The sequence below is a fragment of the Bactrocera neohumeralis genome, chromosome 4 (assembly GCF_024586455.1).
Source record: "Bactrocera neohumeralis isolate Rockhampton chromosome 4, APGP_CSIRO_Bneo_wtdbg2-racon-allhic-juicebox.fasta_v2, whole genome shotgun sequence".
In the NCBI taxonomy this organism is placed as follows: domain Eukaryota; kingdom Metazoa; phylum Arthropoda; class Insecta; order Diptera; family Tephritidae; genus Bactrocera; species Bactrocera neohumeralis.
In genome coordinates this window covers 67,443,120-67,469,557 of record NC_065921.1, presented here as the reverse complement: position 1 = coordinate 67,469,557, position 26,438 = coordinate 67,443,120, and the positions used below count along the sequence as shown (strand labels likewise).

Genomic DNA, 26,438 nt, shown 5'->3' with positions numbered 1-26,438 from the left:
TTGAAAGCGTCGTTTATTTATTTCTCTCTTTTTGGCCGCTTGTTATTATTATTACTGCTTTTGCAACTACTACGCAACACGGAAACGACAGTGTGGAAGTTTGCCAAAAAATCGCTAGAAATATATTTGTACACTCACACATACACACACCAATGACACATACAGTAAATAGTAAAATTCCGTTTGAATTTATGTATGTAATGCAAGGCGCCAGAACCGTTGCTGCACATGTGTCGCTATATATCTATAAATATACATGTGTATGTGTGTGCTTGTAGTTATTGTACAGGATGGTGCAATGTTTTTGGTTCGTTTGTCAGCGCCAACTGGTGGCAAAAGTGAACGAACTCGGGCGGCAATATTTTTTTTTACTGTTTTCGACTAAAAGCGCAGCCAAAAGTTTGTTCGCTTTTCGGGTTGCTAATATTTCATGTACATATTTTGATGTATGTTTTTAAAATTTTCCAACTGTCGCCAAATTTAAACTCTGATAAGGTATTATAGGTATATACGTATATTTTAAAGTCTTCGTGAAACTCCTTCGCGTATTTATTTGAAAGAAATCCGGAAAACGATATACAGACTAAAAAATGGACCAGTTATGGGAAATGTATATATGGGTTGGCAACACATTTTCTTATATATTAAACCATTTTTAAATTTGGCTCTGTATTACTCTATTCGTTAATTGGCAACTCTATTACAAAACATGTACATTTTAAAGTCTTCCCAATTAATTTCCAGAAAACTTTCTTCAGCCTCAAAATCTTTTAAATATTTTTTTTGTTACTTGGCAACTCTATTCAAGAAAATTAGTCTTAATTTAGAATTTATAGGTTATGTTTTGTGGTTTTCTTAAGCGTCGTATAGTTTGACACATTTAAAGGGATTTAAAAAAACGTTTAATAGGTGGCAATCCTATTGCAAATAATGTCCAAATTAAAATTTCAATAATGTCTCTCCGCTGAACTTTCTTAACCCATTAGTGTTTACATCTTTTTAGAAAAATAGTATTCTTTACTTTTTCTGATATGTGGCAACTGTATATTTTGCGAAAAGGTTATCTTAAAGCTTTCGCTTTAGCACAAATTTAATCATTTCTCCAATTTATTATTTTTCTAAAAGGTAGTAATTCTTTTATCACAATAAATCTAGATTAAAGATTTCCAGAATAATTTCTGTTTGATTCACGCATTTTAATGCTCATCTCTAAAAATTTATTCAATTCAGTCAATTTATTTATTCAGGAACTACACGTAGTCCCATATAATTATTTCATTCCGAAATGTGGCTTCGAAGTAGAAACAACCTACATATGTGAAAGAAGAATCGACTTGTTGAAACACGTCCTTGCTTTATTTTTTTCAGATGCAAACTTAACTTCTTAAAAAAGATATAGTGAACTATAGAACGAATCAAAGAAAACTGAATAGCTGCCTGGTGTAAAGTGAAAAAGAAAGAGATATTCATGAAGAGGATTTAACAAGCTTTCCCTTAGCTTATGTGAAAGTTAGGTTATAACGGGTGATCCCTTTAGAGGTACTTTTTAATAGCATTTTTTTATACATTACACGTGAGTCATGTCAAGCTGTCATGTTATTTTTATCCAGTATTGTTTGGCATTTCATCTTTTCATGGAAAGATTTACGCTTAATCAACGTTTACAAATCGTTCAGCTTTATTACGAAAATCACGTTCTGTACAGAAACAAAGAGATTCGCTCAACTTATGATCAACATAATCGTTCTATTGAACGTACTATTCGCAACACCATCATCCATCTTGAGGCCAATCATTTATAACGAATAATATTCGACCGATTCGACCCCGTTCAGCACGCAGTGAAGAAAATATATCACCGTTGAGAGTTGATTCGGTGCCGTTTGCAGCAATTCGGACTGACGTATGGAACGACTTAGCGCACTTAACGTCGAAGTTTTAAATTTAAAGCGTAAAATACAGTTTGTGCAAGAACTGTAGAAGAAGATCCGATGTTTTCGAGTCAAATTTTCTTCAGTGTTGAAGCCCATTTCTGGCTCAATGGGTATGTAAACAAACGATACGAAGAGAAACCTGAGATTCAAGAGCTATCATTTCATTGAGAAAAAACAACGGTTTGGTGTGGTTTATTGGTTTCTACACATTACCACAACTCCTTAGTCAATGTATTTATTAAGAGAACACTTCGGTGAGAAGATAATTTCACGTTTTGGGCCGGTTTGTCCACCAAGATCATGTGTTATCATACCTATAGGTTTTTTTCTGTGGGAAAAGGTAAAGTCTGAAGTCTATGCGGACAATCCGATTCAGGTTCTTTCGAATGCTTATAAACGTTCCCATTAAATTTGAAGCTTCAGTGTTTTTTCTTCAAAAAAGTAGGTAATCTCAAATATAATGTATATCCTTTTATAAATAAATTAAACAACAACTTTTCGTACTTCATCGTTAGTTATTCTTCTAGACCATCTTTACATTTCCTTCTGCATCACAATTAAGGCAATTTCCAAAATTGCACACAAAAAAAATTGTTTGCGTCTCTTTGGTCACTTTATAATTCCTGCTTCAACCACACTGAAATTATTTTGCACACAAATTCATCAGCCTTAATACATTCTTGGCAATTTACGCCACAAAATCACTTTCATTTTGCTTCAAATCCCAATCTACTATTTGGCGGTGCCTCATTCGTGTTTAATACCTCCCTTGACATTGCTTTTCTAATTTGTTTTTATTAGGTATTATTTTTTGGATGGCTTCAAGCAATTCTTTGCTGTAATATACGGTAAATATAGAATGAATAAACAACACGTGGTCTAATGTGATCATAATAAGGCACCGCCTATTATCTGTCATAACTTGATGCAGTGAAAATTCAGACGGAGAACTTGTCTTTAAGTAACTGTTTTTTCTTTAATCCGCCTTACTTTTGTTTCAATTTATTTATTTATTCTTTTTTTTTTTGGTTTTTTATTTTGTCTCGTTTTTGCTTTATTTCATTATATTCCAGTTCTTCTCGCTTCTATTTTCCCTCTTCATCTCCATCAGTTTACTTGTGCCAGTTTTCACCCTCCTTCCTTTGATATTTAATTTGATTGCATTCTTCTAACTTCTATGCAGTATATTTTATCATATATATACCATATACATATACATACATATATAACCCTGCATGAAGGTAATCTTGTCACTGCTAATGCAGTATTGGAGCTAAGCGTTAAATGTGTCTCTATGGACAAATTACATATAACGGTATTTCTCTCCTTTAATGGCTAGAAACAAAGAATATGTGGCAAAAAGAGCTCGTTGAAAAAGTCAGACTCAGATATACATACAAAAGTAGAGGAAATACTTTTATATTTGTTTGTGGATACTTAGATATATAAGCTAAAAAGAAAATTCCTCGGCGTCACCCATCAAGGTATAGGGATAAGGTGTGGCTTCTTACCAAAGGTGATGTTTTGGTTCTACAAAACCGAAGTCCAGCCAATGAAATACTGTGTTGTATTTATCCGATGGAGGGCGCCCAAAAAGGCTATACTTTCAGCATTCCTGAAAACTTGGATCACTGTGTCGAAAAGGCTGTTTCTCTGCTCACATACCGACGAGAAATAGGTGGATGGTAAGAGTCATAAGAAAAAAAGCGCAGTGAGCTTTTTCGCCTAACGATCAAAGTTAGGAGGCAAGTTTAGAGGGGGAATTTTCTTGGACAGTTAATGCTATTAAATGAAGGCTTTATCAGGACGTCAACTTTCACTCCAACAGCAGAGCGGAAATACTAACACTGAGCTTGGTAAATGGAGGTAGTTTTGAGGGAGTGTCTGTCCTCACTAGAAATAGCTTCAAGCTGCTCCATTATCGAACTCGTTTGGTTGTCTGGACATAGCGAAATCTTTGGTTTATGCAAAGCCGAGGAATTTTCATTGGACATTATCTCGCAGGCATTCAAAAGGTAAGGCTGAAAACTTTGTCGAACACAAGCTGTCAAAGTTGTATGAAAGTTGGAAAAGTATGTTGGAAAAAGCCAGACACTTCCTTCCCCTTCGTTCATCACCTACGAGACTGAGTTTGAAAAATTACGAGAGTTTTACCTTCGGGGAACCAAGAAAAATAGCCGTCTTAGCATATATGTGATAGGTCCAAAGTGCTTTCTTGATATGTGATTGTCTTTTGATATATAATAAGGGACTTTTACGTGCCACAGTGGCCCGACGATCTAAGCTGTGCAAGCGAAATCCCAGTTAGGATCAACTTACTAACCTAACCCTACCCTAATCAGCCAAACGGTAGTGTAGCGGTAAAATTGCAATTTATTGTTTTAAGCTTAGGTTCCAATTTGAAATAGTTAAAAAGATCTTCAAAGGCCGAACTTCTCTAAAATCTATACAAAAAATTAACATAGAGATTTCTCTGCATATCTCTTATAATGAAGCTTAAACGGGATAAATTTTAACCGAATCGAAAGAGAAGTGGAAAATTTTTTAAAATTATCTACCACTGTATGAAATATTGCCATAGAAGAATTAATATATGTCTACGGAAAAGGTGTCAAAAAAAGGAGAACAATTTTGACGATTATTTTTAACAGCTTTTCCCAGGAAACTAGTTTTCGCATTTAGTGACCAACAACATAAACGCCCACTTATATGTGAGAATTTCAATTAAAATTTGATAGTGCAACAACAAAGCAATTTGACGTTCCACAAAGCGAATAAAGGCAAAGCAAATCGCTTTAATGGCTTCAACGCCTGCATTTCTTCCAATATTTGCATTATTGAGTTAAGCAAACTTGAAAACATCGTTGCATAACAGCAAGTAAGTAGACAATTTAAGCTTAATTCCGCTTATTGAAAGAGCTTTTCACGAAAATTCGCCAAAATTATTGAAATGGAAAGTAAAATCTTGAAAATTTACAATCACCACTAAATCCCCCGCTATATATAAACCTCACTCTTCCTACGCATATGTATATTCAAAAATCATTTCCGCAATTTCCTTATCTCCCTCTATCCTCATATCATGTCGCCGCCAGCCAATAAATCATTTCAACACTCAAATCGCTGTCACAAATGCCAACACACTGTTGTTAACCTTTTTTCCTTCAATCACTTCCGTTGCCTTAACACACAGTGCCCACGACCGCTGATAATTTCCCAGCAACTTGATGAGCAACAACAAAGGCAGTACAGGCAGTAAAGGCAGGAAAAAGGAGCAAAACGCAGCAAAGTAGAGCGCAACAACAGCAGACAACGAAGAGTCAAGCGTAAACAATACCTAGTGCAACTGTTTATATGTATGTGTGCACATGTGTTTGTGTGTGCGTGTTCGGCTGTGCTCACGCGAGCATAAGCGTACGGTAGGGGTAGCAAGAGAAGCAAAAATCAAAAGCAAATATGATGAAAGTCTAATCAAGCGGCATTAATTTGGGTCGCTATCGCCAGGAGAAGCGGATGGTGTTCGCCCCTTTACTGTGCGCCGAGAATGAGAATGTCACTTTAGTGCGTTGTGTAAGTGAAGTTGAGCCAGGCAGTTGGGCAAATATGACAAAAATATAAATTTGAGCTTATTTTCGGTAATAACAATGCAATTTTGGGTTGAGATTCGAAAAATTGTGTGGTTGAAGATAACTTGAACAGTGGCGCATTAGGAAACAAATTAGATTTAAGCCACCAGCGAACTCGAAACTCGATAATTTCGAGTTCATTAAAAAAAAAAACTCGAAAATCGATTTGGAACTAAAATAATGAATGTTAATCTCAATTTCACATTGGAAAGAGGAGGTGCTTATGAAATCGAGATTGCCGTTTCAAATAAGGATGACTGTTAAGGTCATGGACTGTATTTCGAAAAAAAAATGCAGAAACAGATGCTTAAGCATCCCAGCTGCAAAGAAGCTTCAGGCCAGACGTCTGAAAAACTGAAGGTAGTTAACCTTCTAGGTAAAGATGTTAGGACGTTAGGTAGCTGAATAAGAATGTCAGAAGTTACGAAATGCGTTTGATTAGCCACAATTATCCAAAGTTTATGAAGCACGAAGACCTAATCCAAAAGGTGAATCAACATGCAGAAACCTTACATTAAAGAAACATTCGTCCATTGCTCGCTCTACTTCAGTTGGTCGATCGTAACAACGACCTTCAGCTGAACAGCTATCATTTTTACAAGCACATACCTAGTCATTGCCTCCTGTGCATTCTGAGCGGATGTCAGCCTTACTGTTACCCAGTTGGCAACCCTTATTCTCAACCTCTACTTCCCATACTATCTCCTTCTTCAACGTTGACAAGCTAGATCATCACTCTTGCTTTGATTTCTTATAGAATTTTTTACTATTTTTCTCTCGTGTCCTTGTCTTTTCTCCGATAAATTCGTTGTATTCACAGCTCATTGCACTTGAGCTATGATAAACATATATTCTTAGCTTGAAATTGACTTGTTTGTTATTAAGCGTATGGCTCAGATATCCACTAGGTGTCTATTATATGTAAATACTTTGAAGAGATCACCACTAAGCCAAAAAAATATCTTCTTAGAAACTTTTAAGTAGTTACAAATAAATAAATAAATTTAGAGTATTTACGAAGAATTGCTAAATGGGTTCCTTCAAAACTCTTCATAGATATAGAAGACACTCATAAAAAAGATTGGACGAATATAGAGCTCGAACAGTGAAACCTGTTTACCAGAAGTTAGACAGAGACGACTGCTGAGGCAATCTTAAAGAGGCCGGAAACTGTCAAAAATACGCCATAAAGCACTCCAATAAACAAAGATTAGTTGATATTTAATATGGCAAGTCCATAGCTTAAGACTATCGAACAACAGATTAATCCCTATGATATACACGTCGATGTGATCTCAAAATTGGAGATAATTCAAACACACAACAACAGCTATTTCTCGTTAGATCCAAAACTTTTACACTATAAAAGAAAATATCACATTTCCGATATCAAAACCAAAACGATCATCAAACAGAAAAAGAAAAGAATTGAGTTCAGATGGAGCATATTACAGAAAATCACTACAGAGCAGTTCGGATGCGTTAACTCAGATTAGAGAAGACCAAGTTCGAAAAAGTCAACAGAGCCCTATTCTTATTCACTGGAACTTTCCCTACTCCTAATGGGTCGTACCAAACAGAATACTTTCGTAGAAAAAAGTATAATCAAAGATAAGACAGCAGCCGAGCTTAGTTAGCCCAATCCTTTTCCACCCCGTTTTTGTTCTTCAACTACCTATTTGTAGAGAACTGAATACTTCCTGAGCTAATCACTAAAGTTTCATCACTTCTTTCAGTCAATATATTGAACCACTAGTCAGGGAGATAGTTTATAAAGTGCTGCAAACATATTTAGGGGTTTCACATAGTCTCATAATGTAATAAGTTATAACGATTCGAAAACATAGCATTGAGAATTGTAAATGTGTAAACTCATTTTTGTATGTAGTCCAACAACAACTTTTTTAAACCAGTGTAAAAATTTATAATTTTATGATTTTACGATGCTTTACGACGGGTTGTGAGTACCCCAATTATTATTTTTTATTTTAAAAATCGTCTTCCAACAAAAGTATAAAGACAGCTCTTCAAAATTAAATAGAATCAACTATCATGACATAACTGTGCTCTGCAAGTATAACTGTAACTATAAGTCACTTCTAAACTAAATGACAGCGCGCCATTCGCAATGGAAATGAAAACACTTCACGATGAACGACTTAAAACTGTCACTAAGTGACATAAGAATGGAGTGAAAAAATTAAAAAAAAAAAACTCATCTTAAACAACAGCAACACTTCAACATTTTTTATTCTCACCTCCATATTCACACGTCATTCTCCATTCTCTTCTAATATACACTTTTGCGCTCGCTTTCGCTCCATTGAATGTGTCGTCAAGCTGTTTTGTGAACTATCATCAGCGCAACATGTCTTAAGTGTGGTCTTTTTCGCCAGTTTATGTGTAAATAACAAAATAACACTAGGTGAGAACTGAGAACTAAGCCGACGACACTAGTAAAGAATACCTGTATGGATGCGAGTTATGTGAAAGTAAAGGGATTATAACTTTTAAGTCTGGACTTCTGCAAGGAAGAAACAGATATTTGAATAGCAATTATAGGCAAGTAATGTAAACGTAAAATATTAACTGATCATGTTAACCAAATATTTTTTTCCGCTCTTGGGCGTTTGGTTAAGAGTAACTGCGGCTTAAGCTGGGCTTAGATTTGCTTATGATTATGAAGGATTACACTAAAGATCTGTTGAAGCTTCTGGTAATTAAAGACGTCGGGGTCTGTTCTGGTAATGTAATCCAACTGATAATTTATGGAAGCTTCTGTTAATGAACTTCATGCCTTTCGGCAATGATATTTCAGGTAACCATTCTAAATAAACTGTGTTACTGCTCTATACACCAGTAAACTGATCCCATAACCTAAAATACAACGTCAACTGAACTTGAAAAATTCATATTTCTTAAGGCGATTCTCTTAGGCACTTCTAGTTTTTCGATTCAAGTAATATAAGCTTTGCTCTTCTGAGATGTTCTTTTTCTATTTATTTAGTTCTATAATCCAGGCTATGGATCCGAAGTCTTCATTCTTCAACAAAATAGTAATAACCTATACAAATCTATTAGAGGCTTTTACTAAAAATTCCCAACTTAACATTCTCTGGCTTGAGGAATATAACCATATTGTGGAATTAAAGACGTAGTAGCTTAACTTTTAGTCGCTGTAGATGCGGTTTTCTTGTAGTACAGTAACTATCTTCTTCGCCTGATTCGATGTTGTAATCGATTTTAACAAACGTCGCATCGTTTCGGATCGGATTTCGTGTATGTTGTTGTTGTGACACCAGAAAACATTCCTGAAGTAATTTCGTGGCATGGTGCCAAGTTGACAGTCCTTAGACGGATGAAAATTCGGGTCTGCTCCGGTTAGTTAGAACTGACTGTCGTGGATCGTGTCTGAGCAAGAAGTGTAAAAAAAGAGAAAAATGTACTGCTAGTGAACTCAATGCACTTCAAAAGGATGAGTTTCATTGTGAAAAACTTTGGATTTCTTTTATTTCATAGCCAATCTACAGATGGCTCTTTTAACAAAGGTGTTTGAACGTGTAGAAGATTTTTCCGCCTTTAATTAACTGAAAACCAAAAACGACAGAAATGCGTTATTACTTTTTATAAATACAGCTAATGATCGAAGTGCTGTGATCAATTATCGATCAGCGTCTAACACCATGAGATCCTTTTTAAAAATGGTTAAGATGTTAGATCCAAACACTTGGATCCAACTTCATGTCATTGTTTGAAATATCGGTGTATCTGGGAATCTAGGAAATTGGGTGCAGACAACTTGCGAAATAGTGGATATTCTGTTTTTGCATTTGAATCTCTATCCTATCTCTTAGTTATTGTTAATGAACAGGACTCCCGGTTCAACTAAAAGTTTTTTTAAGGTAAACTCACAATAAAGCAATTTAAAGTCTGAAATCGACATTTTCCATCTCTATCGGCATCTAGAGAATTATCTGTAATGAGCTTGTGAAACGTTATATTTTGTTAAATGTGAGAGTCCAAATTCTTACATACGCGATTTACTCTAAAAAAAATAATCTCTATCCGCCCTATCTCAGTATATTATTGAGTGAAAGCTGCAAATTTTAAATTTAGAAAACATTCATTCTCTCAAGCTTGCATCAGACTAAAGGCTTCATTTGTATTGGCTGATATATCCCGAAAATCCCGTCTCCACACAGTCATGTGTAGTCCTCAGAGTCTTTTTATGCTAAAAGGCTTTTAATCGATTTTAAATGTTTGTAAATTTATTATGCTAATCTGCGCTGCTTACCATGCAGCAATACCATTATTGTTATTGTTAAGTGTACATTGTTGCTCCTGAGTTATACATATGCACCTGCACACTGTGACTAATGCATACTAGCGGTTGCATAATTGAGTGTTAATCATGCCGAGTGGAATAATTTATGCCGCAATTGTTGTTCTTGCTTCCAAAACATACAAACCTAAACATATACACCTGTCACACAGACTCACATGTAGCGTGGTTCACTGTCGAATTTCTCTCTCTTTCTCTCATTCGCACTCTTTAACACATCATCTTTCTCACTCTCGTTCTTTCAGTCTAGCATTTGAGCAGCAAATTCCCACTTATACACACTTGCCCTTTATTGCCTTATTTCAGCCGTGCCGTGCCTTGCCATTTTCCCCGCTCTTTTCGCTTTTACCGCTCTTCGCTTATTTCATTTCATTCCTTGCCTTTCAGCTAAATTCATTTATGCCTTAAGTCTAAATTGCGTTTGGGAATTTCGAAGCATCATACAGCAGAAACAACAAGAGAAACAACAAGTACTGCAATCAACATCAGCAGCAAGAAAAACAACAACAATATATACACAAAACGGCAAAATTATCCATAAGGGAGCATTTAATGTGGCAATGCATTTACTGCTTCAGCTTTACTACAGCGCTTCGTCGCCTAAAAGCATGCCAGGTGTGTGGGACTACATACACAACATGTCTAAAATGTAGTTGTTTGATTTTCATATGACGCTGGTAATTAATTTATTACACAAAGGCTCGCATTTGGCAGTCGAATGTTGAATTTATGCTTTGCCATTAAGTATTTGAATGCTTCAATAATATTGATTGCTATTTGACTAGATAAGTAAATCGGTGATTTGTGCTATGTATTCTCAGCTATGATTTAATATAAAAGCTTGTATACTTATACAATTCATTTGTAAGCAATAAGGAGATAATATAAAGAAAAGGAGTAGATAGCCGAAAACAATTGGAAACAACACTTGGATAAGGAAAGGAAAATAATTATTATTATAACCTCACAGTTATATTGACCGAAAAATACTTTTATTATTATGAGAAAAGCGTGGCGTGTTTAGTTCCATATTTCTCGTATTTCGATCATTCAATTTGTATAGCACCGATATGTTATAGTTGCCCGATATCGACGACTCCGACAAATGCGCAGCTTCTCTGGGAGTGGATATGTGCAAAATTTCATATTGATATCTCAAAAACTGAGGCCTTATTTCGCATAAATACAGATAGAGAAATGAACAAACGAAGGGACAGACGGTCCATTTGCTAAATCAACTTACTTCATCACGCTGATAACTTACATATATATTTTATAGAGTCTCTGGCGTATGCTAGACCTATAAATGCGGTGCATAAACCCACAGTAATAAGAGTAAAAAGTGCTTTCCGAACTATATCCAGCGAAGCAGCTGAAGTATTGGCAAGTATGTGCACATAGACATCCATAGAGACGAACTAATGTGATTATATAAGCTGTTAACAGCGCCAATTACAGAAATAAAAAAAAAAATTGAGGAGATAAAGAAGAACATAATTATATGGCGGCAACAGTGGCACACCTCAACCAAAGGACGGTGGACCCACAGACTTATACCTGACACCCAAAATGTAAGCGGGCATGGGTGCTCTAGAGGCTATCTATGCAAATTGCAAATAATGAAGACTCTGAGCTCGTGTTTCTCCATTGCGCTCGGTTTCTAAACATAAGGGAAAAATTAGAAACTGCACTAATTTTTTTTTATATTTTCAAAGTTTAACTATTCAAGAATATGTGTACAAGAGGATTTTTCAAAATTCAAATTATTTTCGGAGATATAGGCATTTTTCTGACCCGGCATCCAAACTGGTTCGGCCTGAACTAATCGAACAAAAGACTTTACGCGAAATTTTAAACGCGTTTTTCTCAAAACTGGCTTTTTCGGAACGATACCCACGATTTCTCAGGTTCTACTGGACCGATTTTATAGAGTATTCTTTATAGGCTTGTTTATGGTTGAAACTAGCCCCATCCCCAAATTTTTATGTTTATTATTTTTAAAACATTCGAAATAGTCAGAAAAAGTGATCCAAAAAAACTTTTTTTTTCAGCCAGTCGCCATTTTGTGAAAAAGTTTTTTCCCACTTTTCCGTAGTTCCGGCTCAGAGGAATTATTGCTTAGTACAGAAAAAAAATACTTTTGAATTCTGGAGTATTGGCTTCTGGAAAGTCTGTTTTGAGTATCTTACAATAGTCTGCTAGCATACCTGCGCTTCATTTCGCTTGATAACGTTTCTCCATTAGGGAAATGTTCTGATGGAACCTTTTGCCTTGTTTCTCACTCACAGCATCCACATTTGCAACATATACATATGTTGAAACCGGGATTTATCTTGATTCCTTAGAGGAAATCTAATGCAATTGTTACATAGTCGTAAAGATATAATGAGCTTAATTAAAACATGTGAGAAAGTGCTAACTTCGGGCGTAACTGAAAGAACCAAAGCCAGGGAAATTCCTTCAGTTGCTGGCAAAATTTTATATTAAACTATGTGAGTTGGGAGTAGTATTGACCCGGTGTTACATTTTATACAATAACCCATCGCTGGCTTGAAGACAGTCTTAGACGCATAGTTTCTTAAGAAAAGTTGTTCTGAATGAGCCGTAGAACATTTCCCCTGACACGATGTTTTCGTTTTTCTGGCTACTTATGAATCGAAACGCTCTAGTAAATAGCAATTATTTGAAAAATTTGACAATGTCGACCAAATTTAATCGTTTGTTAATCAAAATTGTTTTGTTTGAGAAATTTTATGGCTTCTTCGAAAATGAGCAAACGGTTTGTGAGAGATGTAATAAATATACAACAAATAAAAAGATTTTGCTTATACAATTTTTTTGCTTTTGTCTTTCAGTTTTAAAAAAATTCTAGGTAAATTTAAAAATATCTTTTTATAGATAATAACTGGTACGTTTCTAAAATCATTCGCTTAATAAAATAAATTCCTTATATACGGATATTGTAAGGTTTGAGAAACGTGTTTATTTGTTTTTTCAAATAACTATATTTATTTAAAAATGTAGTTGAGTGAGAGTGCGCGATGAAGTGAAGTGTAATTAATGCTTATGCAACCGAAAGTACTATAAATCCTTTTATGACAAGCCAATAATAAAAGAATAATGCATATATACAGGCGCTGACTCCAAGACTCCAAGCACGCTTTATATTTCATATATGCAATAGGTGTGTATATACATACATAAATATGTTTGAGTATTAATTTTTAAGCCACGCATAAGCACATTTATGTGTGTGTGGTGCATTTGCTTTGAAGGCCACGCGTTTGCACACGTGATCTTGCTGATTTCCATTGCAATAATAACGGCAACTGTGTAAACACTTATCAACAATCAACATAGATATACTAAATAAGCGCAATGACATGCACACAGACACAGACACAAGCATACGGATGCGGATATATACATTTTGTTATGTAAACAGCACTCAGACGCACTAGTTTGGACAACATTTGTATATGTTTTGAGCTCCAACAATGTATGCGTGCGTGCGTATGTTTTTGTGTACGTGCCATAGACAGCTCATATAACAGTTAACCACTCAAATGACACGACGGCGTGCAAATCATACGCCATATGAAAATTATACGCATTGCTATTAAGTGCAGTCTGGTAGGATAATCAAAATAAAAGAGTTTAAGTGGTTGCCAATAGGCACAAAAAAAAATATTGCAAGCATTATTGAAAAAAATTTGAAATAAAAATATTTTTGAAAATTAAATAATTATACTCTTTGTACTTCATTTTAAATTTTATTAACAAAACTTCTCAACAAGGTGGCAGCATTACTCAAAAAATTTCTCTCACAGCAAGCGATACAAAATTTGTGGCAGTTTTATTATTTGATTTATTAAAAGAAAAAATGTAGTTAGGTGGCAATACCATATGATTTACTAGACAAAAATTTAGTCAGGTGGCAACACCATTTAACTTATTTTCTAATAACCTTGTTATTTTTGGTTCGAAGGATATATTGTAGTAATTTCATTACTTTTTTCAACACTTTAAACAGGTGGTAACTCTGCTCAAAACCTTTACATACATAAATACATATGTATGTATGTACATATGTACATACATATTTATGTACTTCAAACTATCTTATGAATACTTTTGTTTGATTTGTTTCAGCACATTTATTATCTGAAATAATTGTAAGATCTTATTCAATAAAAAAAGTGTAACAGGTGGCATCCTCATATTAATATGTACATATATCTTTGCCGGCAATCTTAATTCTATTAATTTTGTTGTTCTAATAGTTTTAACTCATTTAAATTAAATTAAGTTAAATATTAAATAAGTGGCAACTCCTCTCCAAAATATTTTCAAAATATATAATTTACTTTGTTTAAAACCAATATAGTACTAACCCTTTTATTTTATTAAACGAATTACTTCTAAAATTTGTATTATTTTATTAAAAAAAAATCAAACAGGTGGCAACAATATGCAAAATGAGTAATGGTCTTGATTTGAATGGTTGCTTGCTAATTATTTGTCTTGTAATATTGTCTGCAAATTACGATTAAGCTTAAAAAAATTAAACAGGTGGCAACGCTTTAGCAATATAAGCTAAAAAACAATTCACTTCAATCTTTGCTTTCTTAATAGCTATATTATCATAATTCATTAAATCGAAATAGTTAAACTTCACTTTTCAAATAGGTGGCAACATTCATCAAAAAATTGTTTCCATGGGATATACATATGTATGTATGCATAACACCACTACATTGTTTTTTCCCTTAGAAAACGTTTTTGTGTTTCTATTGCTTAACTCTCTCATAATCACCCTTTAAAATCATGATTCCATAACATATACCGTTATGTGCATGCGTAACAGCATATAAGATACATAAGCATCATGTTCATTGCATACCGACAGGCGCTGCGGCATATCCCATAGTAACAGTGTGAAATATATCGAGACTGTAGTAAAATCCCAAAGCTAATAGCGCAGCAAGTAGTGATAACAACAACAACAAAAATAAATTTCCTGCATGACATGTGCAACATTGAGATAAACTTGCGTGAATTCGGCAATGGCAATTGCAAGTGGGAAAGTGTTGATGCAACACAAAACTACAAATGCGCACACATACATGCATATGCATATGTGTAACGCGCTGTCTCTGTCTGCCGCTGTGTGTTTGTGTATGAGTATAGACATGACGCCAGTATTTGCTTTGCAACTGATAGTATTTACACAAGTGCATGACAAGCTTTCAAATGGTAATTAATATTCATCAGAGACAGGCAATGGCCTTGCCACTGACAGCAGCTGCAACAACAACAATAAATTGTATGCATGAAAAATGAAATCTAAAATATTTATATAAATATCAGTCGCATTTGGCAACTCTGCAGCAGCATGCAATTTTAGTATTTATAGTTGTGTTTGTGTAGCTTTGATTGTGGCGTGTCTCAGCTGTCCTCTGGGATGGCGTGCTGCCTCTACCTAGAGAGCGACTGCAGTCGTTTGCTGCTTTCTTGCGATTATTTATTGCGTTACCATCGATTTGTGCATTAAGACGTAGAATGCAATAAATCTTTAGAAATATTCTATGCTTTGAATTTAATGGTTTCGTTTTGGTTAGTTGAGAAATTTACAGATTTGAAGAAGATTGTGTAGGAAGAGACTTTAAGGAAAAAAAATTTTTTTGTAAAATTTTTTCTTCGAAATAGTTTATTGCAAAATTTTTACAGCATCATTTTTGGATTTAATTAACATTTGAGATCGCTTTACTAACCAATAATTTCAGCTTATGATTATTCACGACTATTGAAGTCCCCAAATGCTGATTGTCGATATCCTTATATGGTTTAACACGTTGCCTGCCAGTGTACCGCCGGTTATCACGACAAAAAACTGTCCCCAGTTGCCAATGTATCACCGGTGATACACGCCTAGGGCAAAGCGCAACATGTACTTTTTTGCTTGGCACCTGGAAGTAGATTTTTGTCATGATAACCGGTGATATACTGGCAGCTAAAGTGTTAAGAATATATATCGCTAAAGAATTTTCAAATACTAGCCGTATTTCCTAGTATCGTCTATGAGTCGTATATTTACTTTAGTAAGAATTGTTTAAGAAAGCAAAATTTTTCATTTTTCCCAATTTGAAGTACAGAAGTACCACGATTCTTACACGTAATGAAAACCGAGCTCGGTGCAAGTATTGAGGATGTTGCAAGTACCGAGTATCTTTTTTCATATAAAATAAACGAATCTCACATACTTGTATATGCTTTTGTTTAAAATATATATTTTTTATCTTTTATATGTATGTATTTCAATTAAAAAATCCTTAAGTGAAATATGCTAGTATATATCGATAAATATAGATAGATATACATACATACATATGTGTATATTATGTGGAATTAAAAAAAATTGAAATGTTTAATTGTTTGCAACAAGCTCGCTTGTTCAGTACTACGTTGCTGCTGTGCCTCAGAAGCGTCATAACATCGTTTAAGGAGCCGTTATTTTGTTCGGTCTATTCTAGGCAAATATTGAATGCTGATATTGTTTCCGCCGACGTAACTTTCTTCGCATTGAGGATCAAGTCGTTTGTTTCTTCACCTTGAGTAGAGTTATCATCATCGGCACAGTGAACTTTAATTTGTACAAAAGATTCCGAAGTAAGTTCAACAAACCATTGCTCAATTTCAAAATTGTACGTATATATTTACTGCAATGGTTCTACTTCTTGAAGCAAACTTGAAATGGTGAGCACTTTTGATGTATTTTCAGCTAGCTGCAAACGTAACTCTGAAAGAGGGATGTCATCTTCATTATCCCATTCGGTTATGTCAAACAATTTTTGAAAAGATGACCGAATTGAAGACACATTAACGGCATTACATGCATTAGATAAAAAAAAAAAACATATTGCGTCTTTCAAGCTGATGCTTTTCAGAGCTTCGTCTACTTATTTTCCTCGTCGAAGGATGTGACTTAAGAGGCTTGTTTTATAGTTCATTTTCGTAAGCCAGTACAATTCGCAGGGAGACACATTACCAATATTTGACCACAGTGCTCTTTAACTCTCCTTCTTTGTGGTGACAGGGAGCATTATCTTTATTATCAGTTTTAGGATATTTTAAATTAATAAGATACATGTTTTAAAGAAAAACATCTACACACCTTTGGAACAAATGTTTTGTAAAACTATTCTTTAATTTAAATTTTTAAGTGAGCGTGGATTCAATGATTTCCGAATAACCATTAATTTTACTCAATGATTACCAGACGCATTCGTACAAACAAGAAATGTTATTCTTTCATTGTTGATTTTATGGCCCGGCGCTGAGGTTTCTTTTGAGCGCACAAGAGTTCTATCAGGCAAAAGCTTCCAAAGGAGGCCAGACTCATCGGCATTGTATATCTGCTCCTTTCTCAAACCTAAATCAGTAATTTTTTTGTTTAAGTTTTGCAAAAATAGGTTAACTGATTGAGTATTATTCGAAAGTTTTTCGCCACATATTTTCAGTGTTCGTATTCCATATCTGTTTTTGAAATTTGTGATCCACCCATTACTAGCACGAAAGTCACCTGGCTTTTCCTGTATTTTTGAATGGAAAAATTTGGCCTTTACCTTGAGCATATCAGTCGTGATAGATAAATTCTTTGCTCTTTGTTTTGCAACCCACTTCCAAAATCAACGAGGTCTCGTCGCAAGTATCTAGGTAAAATTTTTTGAATGGTACTGAGTACATAATGTAAAATATTTCTTTGTTGCTAGAATCGAGCTTTACCAAATTTTATACTCTGGCTTAAATGGGTGCTGGAAGCTCTCTCTTTAACTCGTATCGACGAAGGTCAGTGAAATAACTTTTTAAACCATTATACGATAAGTATAATCTAAAGAAGAAGAATATGGGTTCCCTCGTCCTGATGATTCCTAGTATATAATTGCTCGTAATAATCTCGAACATTGCTGAAATCAACTTCGCTGGAAATATGTTAAATTTGATCTATATAAAGTTTGAGGTAGGGTTATTGCGTTTATAATATTGTTATTCTAGATCAATGTCGAATTTTACGTTAGATTACTTGTATAAGTAGAGAGAGCTCTACTTAAAACAGCTGTACTACGCCCTTGTGGCTTAATTATTGAAGCTTAAAAATGTCCAGAGACAGTATTTCTCTGGCCTCTCATCAGCACAAAAAGTTTTTTGGCAAAATTCAAATTCAACATAGTTCCCTTCAAGGGTGAAACACTGTTTATAGCAAGACTCCAACTTCTCAACACCATTTTTGTAGAACGATTTGTCCTTTGATTCAAAGTTGGCCACAGTTTCAGCGATCACCTCTTCATACGACAAACATTTCCTCCCAACGAGAATTTTTTTGAGAGCTGAGGACCGCAAATAATCGTTGTGGGGTCAGATCTGGAGAATATGGTAGATGCGCATCACTTTTCTATCATTTTCACTGCCTAGTGTCAATGCGCATTGTCTTGGTGTAACACTACTTTCTTATTCTTCAAATGCAGCAGGTTTTCGGCGATTTTGTCCCTCAAGCAGTTCAATAATGTTACAATATAGTCTTTGTTGATGGTTCTTCCTTTTTCAGGTTAGTCAATAAAAATTGTTCCTTACGCATTCCAAAAAGCAGACGCCATAACCTCGCGAGCCGATTTTTGCGTTCTTCCACGCTTTGAGCGAGTTCATCGTATGCAGTCCACTCAGATTACTGTTAATTGGACTTCGGCGTGAAATGGTGGAGCTGTGTTTCCTCCATTGTCATATATCGCCACAAAAACTCGGTTTTTTTACGCTTGAACACCTTCAAACACTGCTCCGAATCATAAACTCGTCCTTGTTTGGTCAAAACGGAGCTTGCGTGACATCCACTTTGCACAAAGCTTTATCATACCCAAATATTAATGAATAATATGATGTACACGCTCATTTAACATCTTTAAGGTGCCCTCTATCTTGAACAACTTCAATTTACGGTCATCCGAAAGTATTGTTTGGGGACTGTTTTGAAGTTTTCATTGCCAACAGCCGCTTAGGGAGTCCACTGTCATCATCGTCGTCGGTGCTCTTTAGAATTGTTCAAACCTAGCTAACCACTTTTCAACGGTTGGTTTCCCTGATGCAAAGTCTAAATGCTGTTGATTAATCCAATATGTGGCTTCAACTGTATTCAACTCAATCCTTATTTGATTCTTATATTTAATGCGGTCATATAATTAGCGACCAACCGACCCTTACTTAAAAAGATGAACGTATTTCCTTAAGAGTTGACCCTTCACAAAATTTTAAAACGCATTTCAACAAAATCGAAAATTCGTTTATTAAATCTCAAACTTCATCATATTCTCGATGAAGCAGCAAAATCCAGATTAGTTGACTCTACAACTATTAAAGAATAATTTTTTCGGGAATCCTTCAACCGTGTGAATTATAACTTTACTCTAACCCTCACACGCGATTTGTGAACAAAAAATCGAAGTCACGTAACACATGAAAATTTTTGAATAATCCAAAGACAGCCATTGAGATAACTAGTCAACGCATATTCTTACTAATTTTGTCCAGAATCATTATTATCATTCATGTAAAGGAGTTGCCTAAATTATTTGGTTTTACTGGTTTAATGTAGTTAAATACAAAAGGACAATGACCAAGACAGAGTGTTATATAAATTAAACCTCTTTATTATATAAATATATAATTATCCTTCAGCATAAATATTTCAAATATTAAATATTTCAATACATTCTTTATACTCTAAATATTTCCCAAAGCCTTTACTCTACCTCCCACTTCTATGCTCTCATCTACTTGCAGGCATTGTTATTACAAATCAGCAAAACATCATCAAATCACAGAATTTCCACCTACAACATCAGCCGCACTACAGCGACGCAGGCGCACGCCGAGACGGTCAAACTGTCGCCGCGTCTGCGCCTGCGTCGGCAGCGGTGCCGTCTACAGGTCACAGCATATCAACAGCACATCGCGTGACAAGCAGCGAAAGCGTTGCGTGGAGGTCAGTAGCTGACAATAAGCTGCCAGTGTCGCAGCTGGCTGCCGACGAGCAGCAAAAACAACAAACACAACAAAAATGTGCCAAATTTAATTGTGTAGCCGTCGCAAAGACAAATGTGGGCGCACACCACTACGCCTCCACTCTTTCCTCTTCAAACGCTGCGCACTCTCTTGCGGGTGCAGCGCTCAGCAGTCAAGCAACAAAATCAAATTACTACAATTATAATAGCCAAAAACAAGACGAACATCTGCAGCAGCCATTCAAATTGGCCGGGCTGCGCACGCGTTTTGATGCAACAGGCGCGCCAGGTCTAGGGCGTAGCGAAAAGCTTTCGGCGCTTGAAACTCCGACCAACTTACAAGAACGCCATGAGGGCAGCAATAATAAGAAGACAGCAGCGCGTGCGCAATGGTCACAGTTGCTAAAGTCACAGTCTAAAGAACACCAGCGAGTGCATGTGGCGCACAAAAGCCAACACAAGGAGGTGAAGCGGCACCGCGCGCCGGCGGCTGATGAATTTTGGAGAGCGCATGAGAGCGCGCAGAAACTGCGCTGGGCACATGAAACTAGCGCTGCTATTAAACGTCGCCTACGACGTTCCACCGATGCTATAATATTGTTGCCTGCGCTGAATTTGGACGCTGCTGAGCAAGTGGACAGTATGAGTGCAGAAATACTGAATGATGAGCGCGTGCACGTGGCGCGTCGCTCAATTAGTGATAGCAGCAGTGAGAGCGCCGGTGTAGCGACTGCAAGCGCCACAACACAAGTTGAAACGTCAGCGCAAGTCGCCACATCTTCGGCTTCCACTGATGTCGCTGTGTCTACGTCCGCTGCGGTGGTTTCTTCCTCCTCCTCGCTGTCTACATCCTCTCTCGAGGACTTTAGTTTCTCCTCTCCCGTTGTTGACACGCAACCTAGTGTCATCTATCGCAACTCAACAACGAATCAGCTTGTCGCTGATGCCGCTAAACCCATTCAATATGTTGCGCTCAAGTCGAAGCGCGCACGCTCGGCTGTAAGCGTTAGTGTGCCCGCCGAGGTGCTTCGTAAGCCTAAGGAACCGATTATCATTATCGATGATGTGGAGGAATTCGATAGCGGTACAAATAGTGAGCACGACTTAACCGCTATGGCCACAGTTGATGATAAAAGCGAAGATTACTCACACGATGAGCCAATTGAGCCGCGCATGTTGCCGCTACGTCCAGTGCTGCCCAATCCGTATGAAGATGAGGAAATGTCAGTTGTTTATGCGGAGCAACATTCCGAGATACGGCTGATGTGCGAGGTCGACTTGGATATTGCGTCCAGCACGTGGTACAAAAATGGACAGGTGAGTTTTCAGTGTAATTTAAGCAATTTTAGAAGAGGTTGTATATACATATGTATATATATAATATATTTATATATAATATCGAGTTTACAGAGAGGGAAATTAAACAGATTTGAATGGAAGTTAATTCTGTGAAAGTCAATTCATTACACCTACTAGTAGCGCTTCTTTACCAAATGATTTGATTTGTGAAGCCATTGGAAAGAAGCAATCCTCTTTTCGAGCTTTTCAATTAGCAGAACACTTAGAAGCCAATACAAATTTGCACAGGCGTTTAATTTACATTCCCGCCAGTTCAATGGGATGTCTGAAGGTATGCGCTCCCAAGTGTTTAAGTATGAATCCCTCAACGCGGCACACTCAAGAATGAAATTTTGAGTTGTTTCCACCTAATTTTCTTCCATACACCTTCTGCAGATGGTGTCTGGTAAGATTCCCAACTTTACAGCATGGACGCCAATATAATAGGGCAATGGGCTGTTAAAAGCCCCACAACTAGAGAAAGGCTAGCCTTACTGAGCGCAAGAGATCTCTTGCGATTGATCTTGGATCAAAATGCTTTTGCGACAGCTCATGTACCGGTGGTGGCCAAGCTTCTGCGAAGCCCAACTATCTAGTAGTAGAACACAAGAGGTTACGAGAACACCGATCCGCTTCCATTCTAACGATAGCGGTTTTAGGGTGCCTTTCCTTGTCAGGTCATTAGCTTTGCAATTTCCTCCGATTCTGCTGTGGCCTGGCACCCATACCAGTCTTAACACAAAGACACTCAATGCTATTGATAGTAAGGTTAGGCACTCCTCGACTTATCGTCTAGTATCGTCATAGCGTCATAGCATAGGATATCAGAGTATTCAGATAAGTGTTCCTTTAAGAACACAGATTCTTTGAATCTTATAGCAAATTTCGCAGCCATACTCCTTTAGACGATGTGTACGGGCACAATATGCAAGATGGTGTTAAGTGGACCTTAGTGCACCACACATGCAGATGGGCTCTCTCTCGAGTTTCTTTGCGGTTTTTTATATACCCCTCCACGTCATAAAGACTCCATAACTGCTACATCGCGTGCGTATGCAAGTTTTTTGAGCAGGAATGTAAGAGGAGAGAGAACTTCAGCTAGATAGATAGTCTCTCGGAATTAGCTTCCTTATGTATCAGGCCATGAGTCTCTCCAGAGATTTTAGTAAGAAGGAGGAGAGGTTGATCGGTCTGCAATTATTGACTGTGAGAGCCCTTCCAGCTTTCGGGATGAAGGTAACTCTAACTCGTCTCTAGACCTTCGGGATGTAACCCAGGCTTATGTAGTTTGCATAGATAGGTCCTAATAAGCTGTATGAAACCTTGACAGTCTGCTGCAGCTGCGCTCGTATCATGCCATCCGGTCCCGTGGACTTGAAAAGTTTGGTCAAATTGATCACCCTGGTCAAGTGCGAGCAATCCCGAAGGTCGACAAAGGCTGCGCCATCAGCATCTCTCCGAGAGATATCCGTCACATATTGCTTGGGAAATGAGCATCCGAAGTGTATTTACACTGCATAGGGCCCACTTCTCATTGAATAAACGTCTGCAAGACTCCTTCTCTGCAGCCTGGTAGGTTTATAGCAATTCAAGAGCCGCTGTTGGAGTTGTTCTTAAAGCTCCAGTTATGCACAGTAGAAAATAAAGGAATAAATGCGCCAAAGCAATTTTATTTCACAGGCAGGGTGGTAGAGAAGGGCATTTTAGCTGCACGTATTAAACTGGACAATGAGCGTGGCACCGCTCTTCTCTAGGAAAAATTCTATTTTTTGGGAGCTACTCGACCAATTTCAACTCAATTTGGTGTGTAGTAATCCAGGCATTTCCATCAGACGCTGTGAGTGTAGTCTACTTTCCGTATAACAAACCTTTAAATTTCAGCTGAGTCTTTCTATTTAGATCAAGCATCAATTAAGTTATCAGTATAAAACTTTGCACAAATCGAGTTCTCAAGGTATTTAATTTTTGCCGAAAATTTCCGAAATCGGGCTGTAACTTTACAAGCAGCCAGACGCCAAATATGTTAACACTCTTGTTTACGGTGGATCTTTTACCGAACATATCTGTTAATCTGTGTTCCATAATGAAATTCATGGAGAATATTTCTTTGATAGTAACATTTATTTGTGTCTTCCTTACCCCCCATTTAACTAATATATATAAATATCCTCAAATTTAGGGTTGACTTCAATTCGTCAATATGTACGAAATCTTAATGAAATTATGAAAAAATCTCTTTCTAATAACAGCGCCCCTTCTTGCCAGTGATATTAATTAATAATTTCAATATTTCCTCCCTTTAATTATCTTATTCATATATTATAAATCACTTTAAACGAGAGCATAAAATGTTCGAAATCTCTGGAGCTTAGACCTTCCTTACTGGTTCTATTTATTTTGTGATGCAGTTTTCCAACATTTTCGAGCTTGTTTTTTTTTCTAGCAAAATTTCACAAAATATTGTATTCCCAATAAAAATGTTCAAAAATACTAAATTTTATTTCGTTGCATACTCAACGGCGTTTATGCGTTGAACATAGCAAAAATAAGCCACGGAAACCAGTGTTAACAAGCAACAACTACAAAAATAATAATCATTATTGAGACTGAATGGCACAATAAAAACAAAAGTACACCATAAAACCGACAAAATTACTGACAAATAAATTTGCAGTTAGTTTTTCAACAACTCAACAAAAATTGTGAACAAGTTGTAATTGTTACAACCAGCGGGGAACTACCATAAACACAGAAAAGCATAAATGAATGGAATGTAGAAACAACAAAAATAATAATAAATCATAACAAATATTAGCAACAAAACGAGCATATTGCATACTTTCCGGCGCGGCAGCGAGGCGTAAATGTAATTACAGTTATATTACAGTGTGGTAACTGCGTTGAATGCATCGAACGAGTGCAATAAATGAAAAATATATATATAAAACTGTGCGCTCGTATAATTTTCATTGTGCTGCTGTTAGTTCGTGAAAAGTTTATTGTGTGCAACAAAGCGACAACAACAATAATGCAAGGGTTAAAAACGAAAATTTGGCAGAAAAAGTTGGCGGCATTCAACGAATTGGCAGCTCATGGCAAATTGTCGGAATATGAATGAATTCGCTGTAATAATGGCTCAGGTGGGCGTTGCGCACCCGCACATGCTTTACCGTTATTTACCTTTGCGTATTTTTGCCAATCGGTCAGTTGGCACCACAGAGCTTTTGTGCTTTTTTTTTTGGCTGAATTTTGTTTGTAACGTTTTTGTTTTTGGCACATTCTGATGTGGCAATGACTTCATACCGCACGAACCGCCAACTGCTGCAGGTAAAATATATGTAGCGGACAGTGGCTGCAAAAAATACGCCGTCGACGTAACGTTTGTGGTATAATTGGCGATAGTTTAACTGCTTTCAGTTAGTTTCCGTTGCTTTTATGAGAATTTGCTGGTGTGCTTATTGTAACTTTTTCAACAGATCATTTTTGTGGCACAATTCAAATATTTTTCGCTACTATTGACGCATATTTGCAGCGAGCAATTTTGTAGGGTATTTGTACAAATGGATGGAAGTTGAATGAAGTTAAACCTTCTCGTGGCGAAAAAAATTAAAAAAGTATAAAGCGAATAACAATTAAAATAAGGGAAGGCGGAATTCAGCAGAAAAAGAGCTAAATTGTCTGTCATGCGCAAATTAAATTCGCGAAAAAACGATTGGAAGTGACAATAAATGAAATGTAAAAGATTGAGGAAAAATAAGTGATATTATATATTGACAATAGTAAACAAAATTGTATAATATTCTCATATAAAAAATTAAAATTAATTCCTTTTTCTACTCGTGGCGATATGCTACCGTTTTCATTTGTGATCGTGACCTATCTTTGTGGTTATGTGAAGACTGTTTATGAGAATAATAGTTTGTGAGCTGACAAATAGCTAATAATATATAAATATTGAAAAAACGAAAAAATCTTTCAATATGGCATAGAGTATACAACTATTATTTTTTAAAGTTAAATATGCAATTCAGCGCGCTTAAGATAAATTCAGCACAACTTTATTGAAACATATGGTATCTCTATTATAAAATATAAATTTTTTGATTAAATTTTCAACAATTCAGCGCATCATCTAACCGCATTTTTTAACCGAAAGTATTATTATTGCAGTTTCTTTGTAATTTTGTTGTTCAGCGCTCTCAACTAACGCTCAAAAAAGTTATGTGAGCAGTTAGTACTCTTAAGGTAAATTCAGCGCAACTTTATTTAAAAATTTTGTATTTCTATTAAAAATAATACGTTATTTTCATAATTCAGCGCATAATTTGCATTAATTTTAAAACTTCAAATAAGTCAATACAACACTGGTCACAGTTCTTTAATAATTTTGTTATTCAGCAAACACTAAAAAAGTTATGTGAGTAATTTAATACTCTTAAGATGAATTCAGCGCAACATTGCAAGTTTAATTTAAAATAATATGTTTTTGTTGATGTTTTTACAATTCAGCACAACACCTGGCCTCGCTTAAACAGTAGAGGTAACTCAATACAACATATATCGAACTTTTATTTTGTTCAACGCTTTCAACTAGCACCAAGCATAGTAATATGAACAATTCAGCGCTCATAAGATAAATTCAGCGCATCATCTCTGTTCCTTTTTGAACTACACTTAAATTATAATTAATGACAGTTTCCTTTAAAGTCTTTTATTCAGCGCTTTCAGCTAAACATAAAATAAGTTTGCATATATGAAGTTCCATTTTCCACTTGACACATATATATGTACACCATTCTCCACAGAATTGTGAATCGTTTCCTCAAATGTATTGCCTCAATATTAGTGCTAAAAATATTTTTAATAGTACAAGCACAATCCAGCGCTATCAAACTGATTTCAGCGCCGCGGTTTCGGCTGTATAAGGATTTTAACTGCAATTTTAAATATATATTTAACTTTCTGTTGAAATAAGCGCAAATAGCTTGCATTTTTGAAATGCTTCTAATTAATTATGATCTCAATATATTTTCTTTTTTAAATAATAAATTTAGCGCGCTTAAATAAAGGTTTGTTTTTACAAAAACGTTGGATTTGTCTTGTCTTACTTATTTTATCCCTTAAAATATTTAATATCTTACAATAC

At 35.9% G+C, this 26,438-nt stretch overlaps 1 protein-coding gene across 1 annotated transcript in view; it reads left to right on the top strand.

The window, feature by feature from the left end:
• LOC126757008 (uncharacterized) overlaps nt 1–26,438 on the top strand; it is a 281,474-nt gene that overhangs the window by 143,074 nt on the left and 111,962 nt on the right. The window contains exon 4 of the mRNA XM_050470556.1: nt 19,734–21,271. Coding sequence (XP_050326513.1) covers nt 19,734–21,271 — 1,538 coding nt within the window. The remainder of the gene's footprint in view (nt 1–19,733; nt 21,272–26,438) is intronic.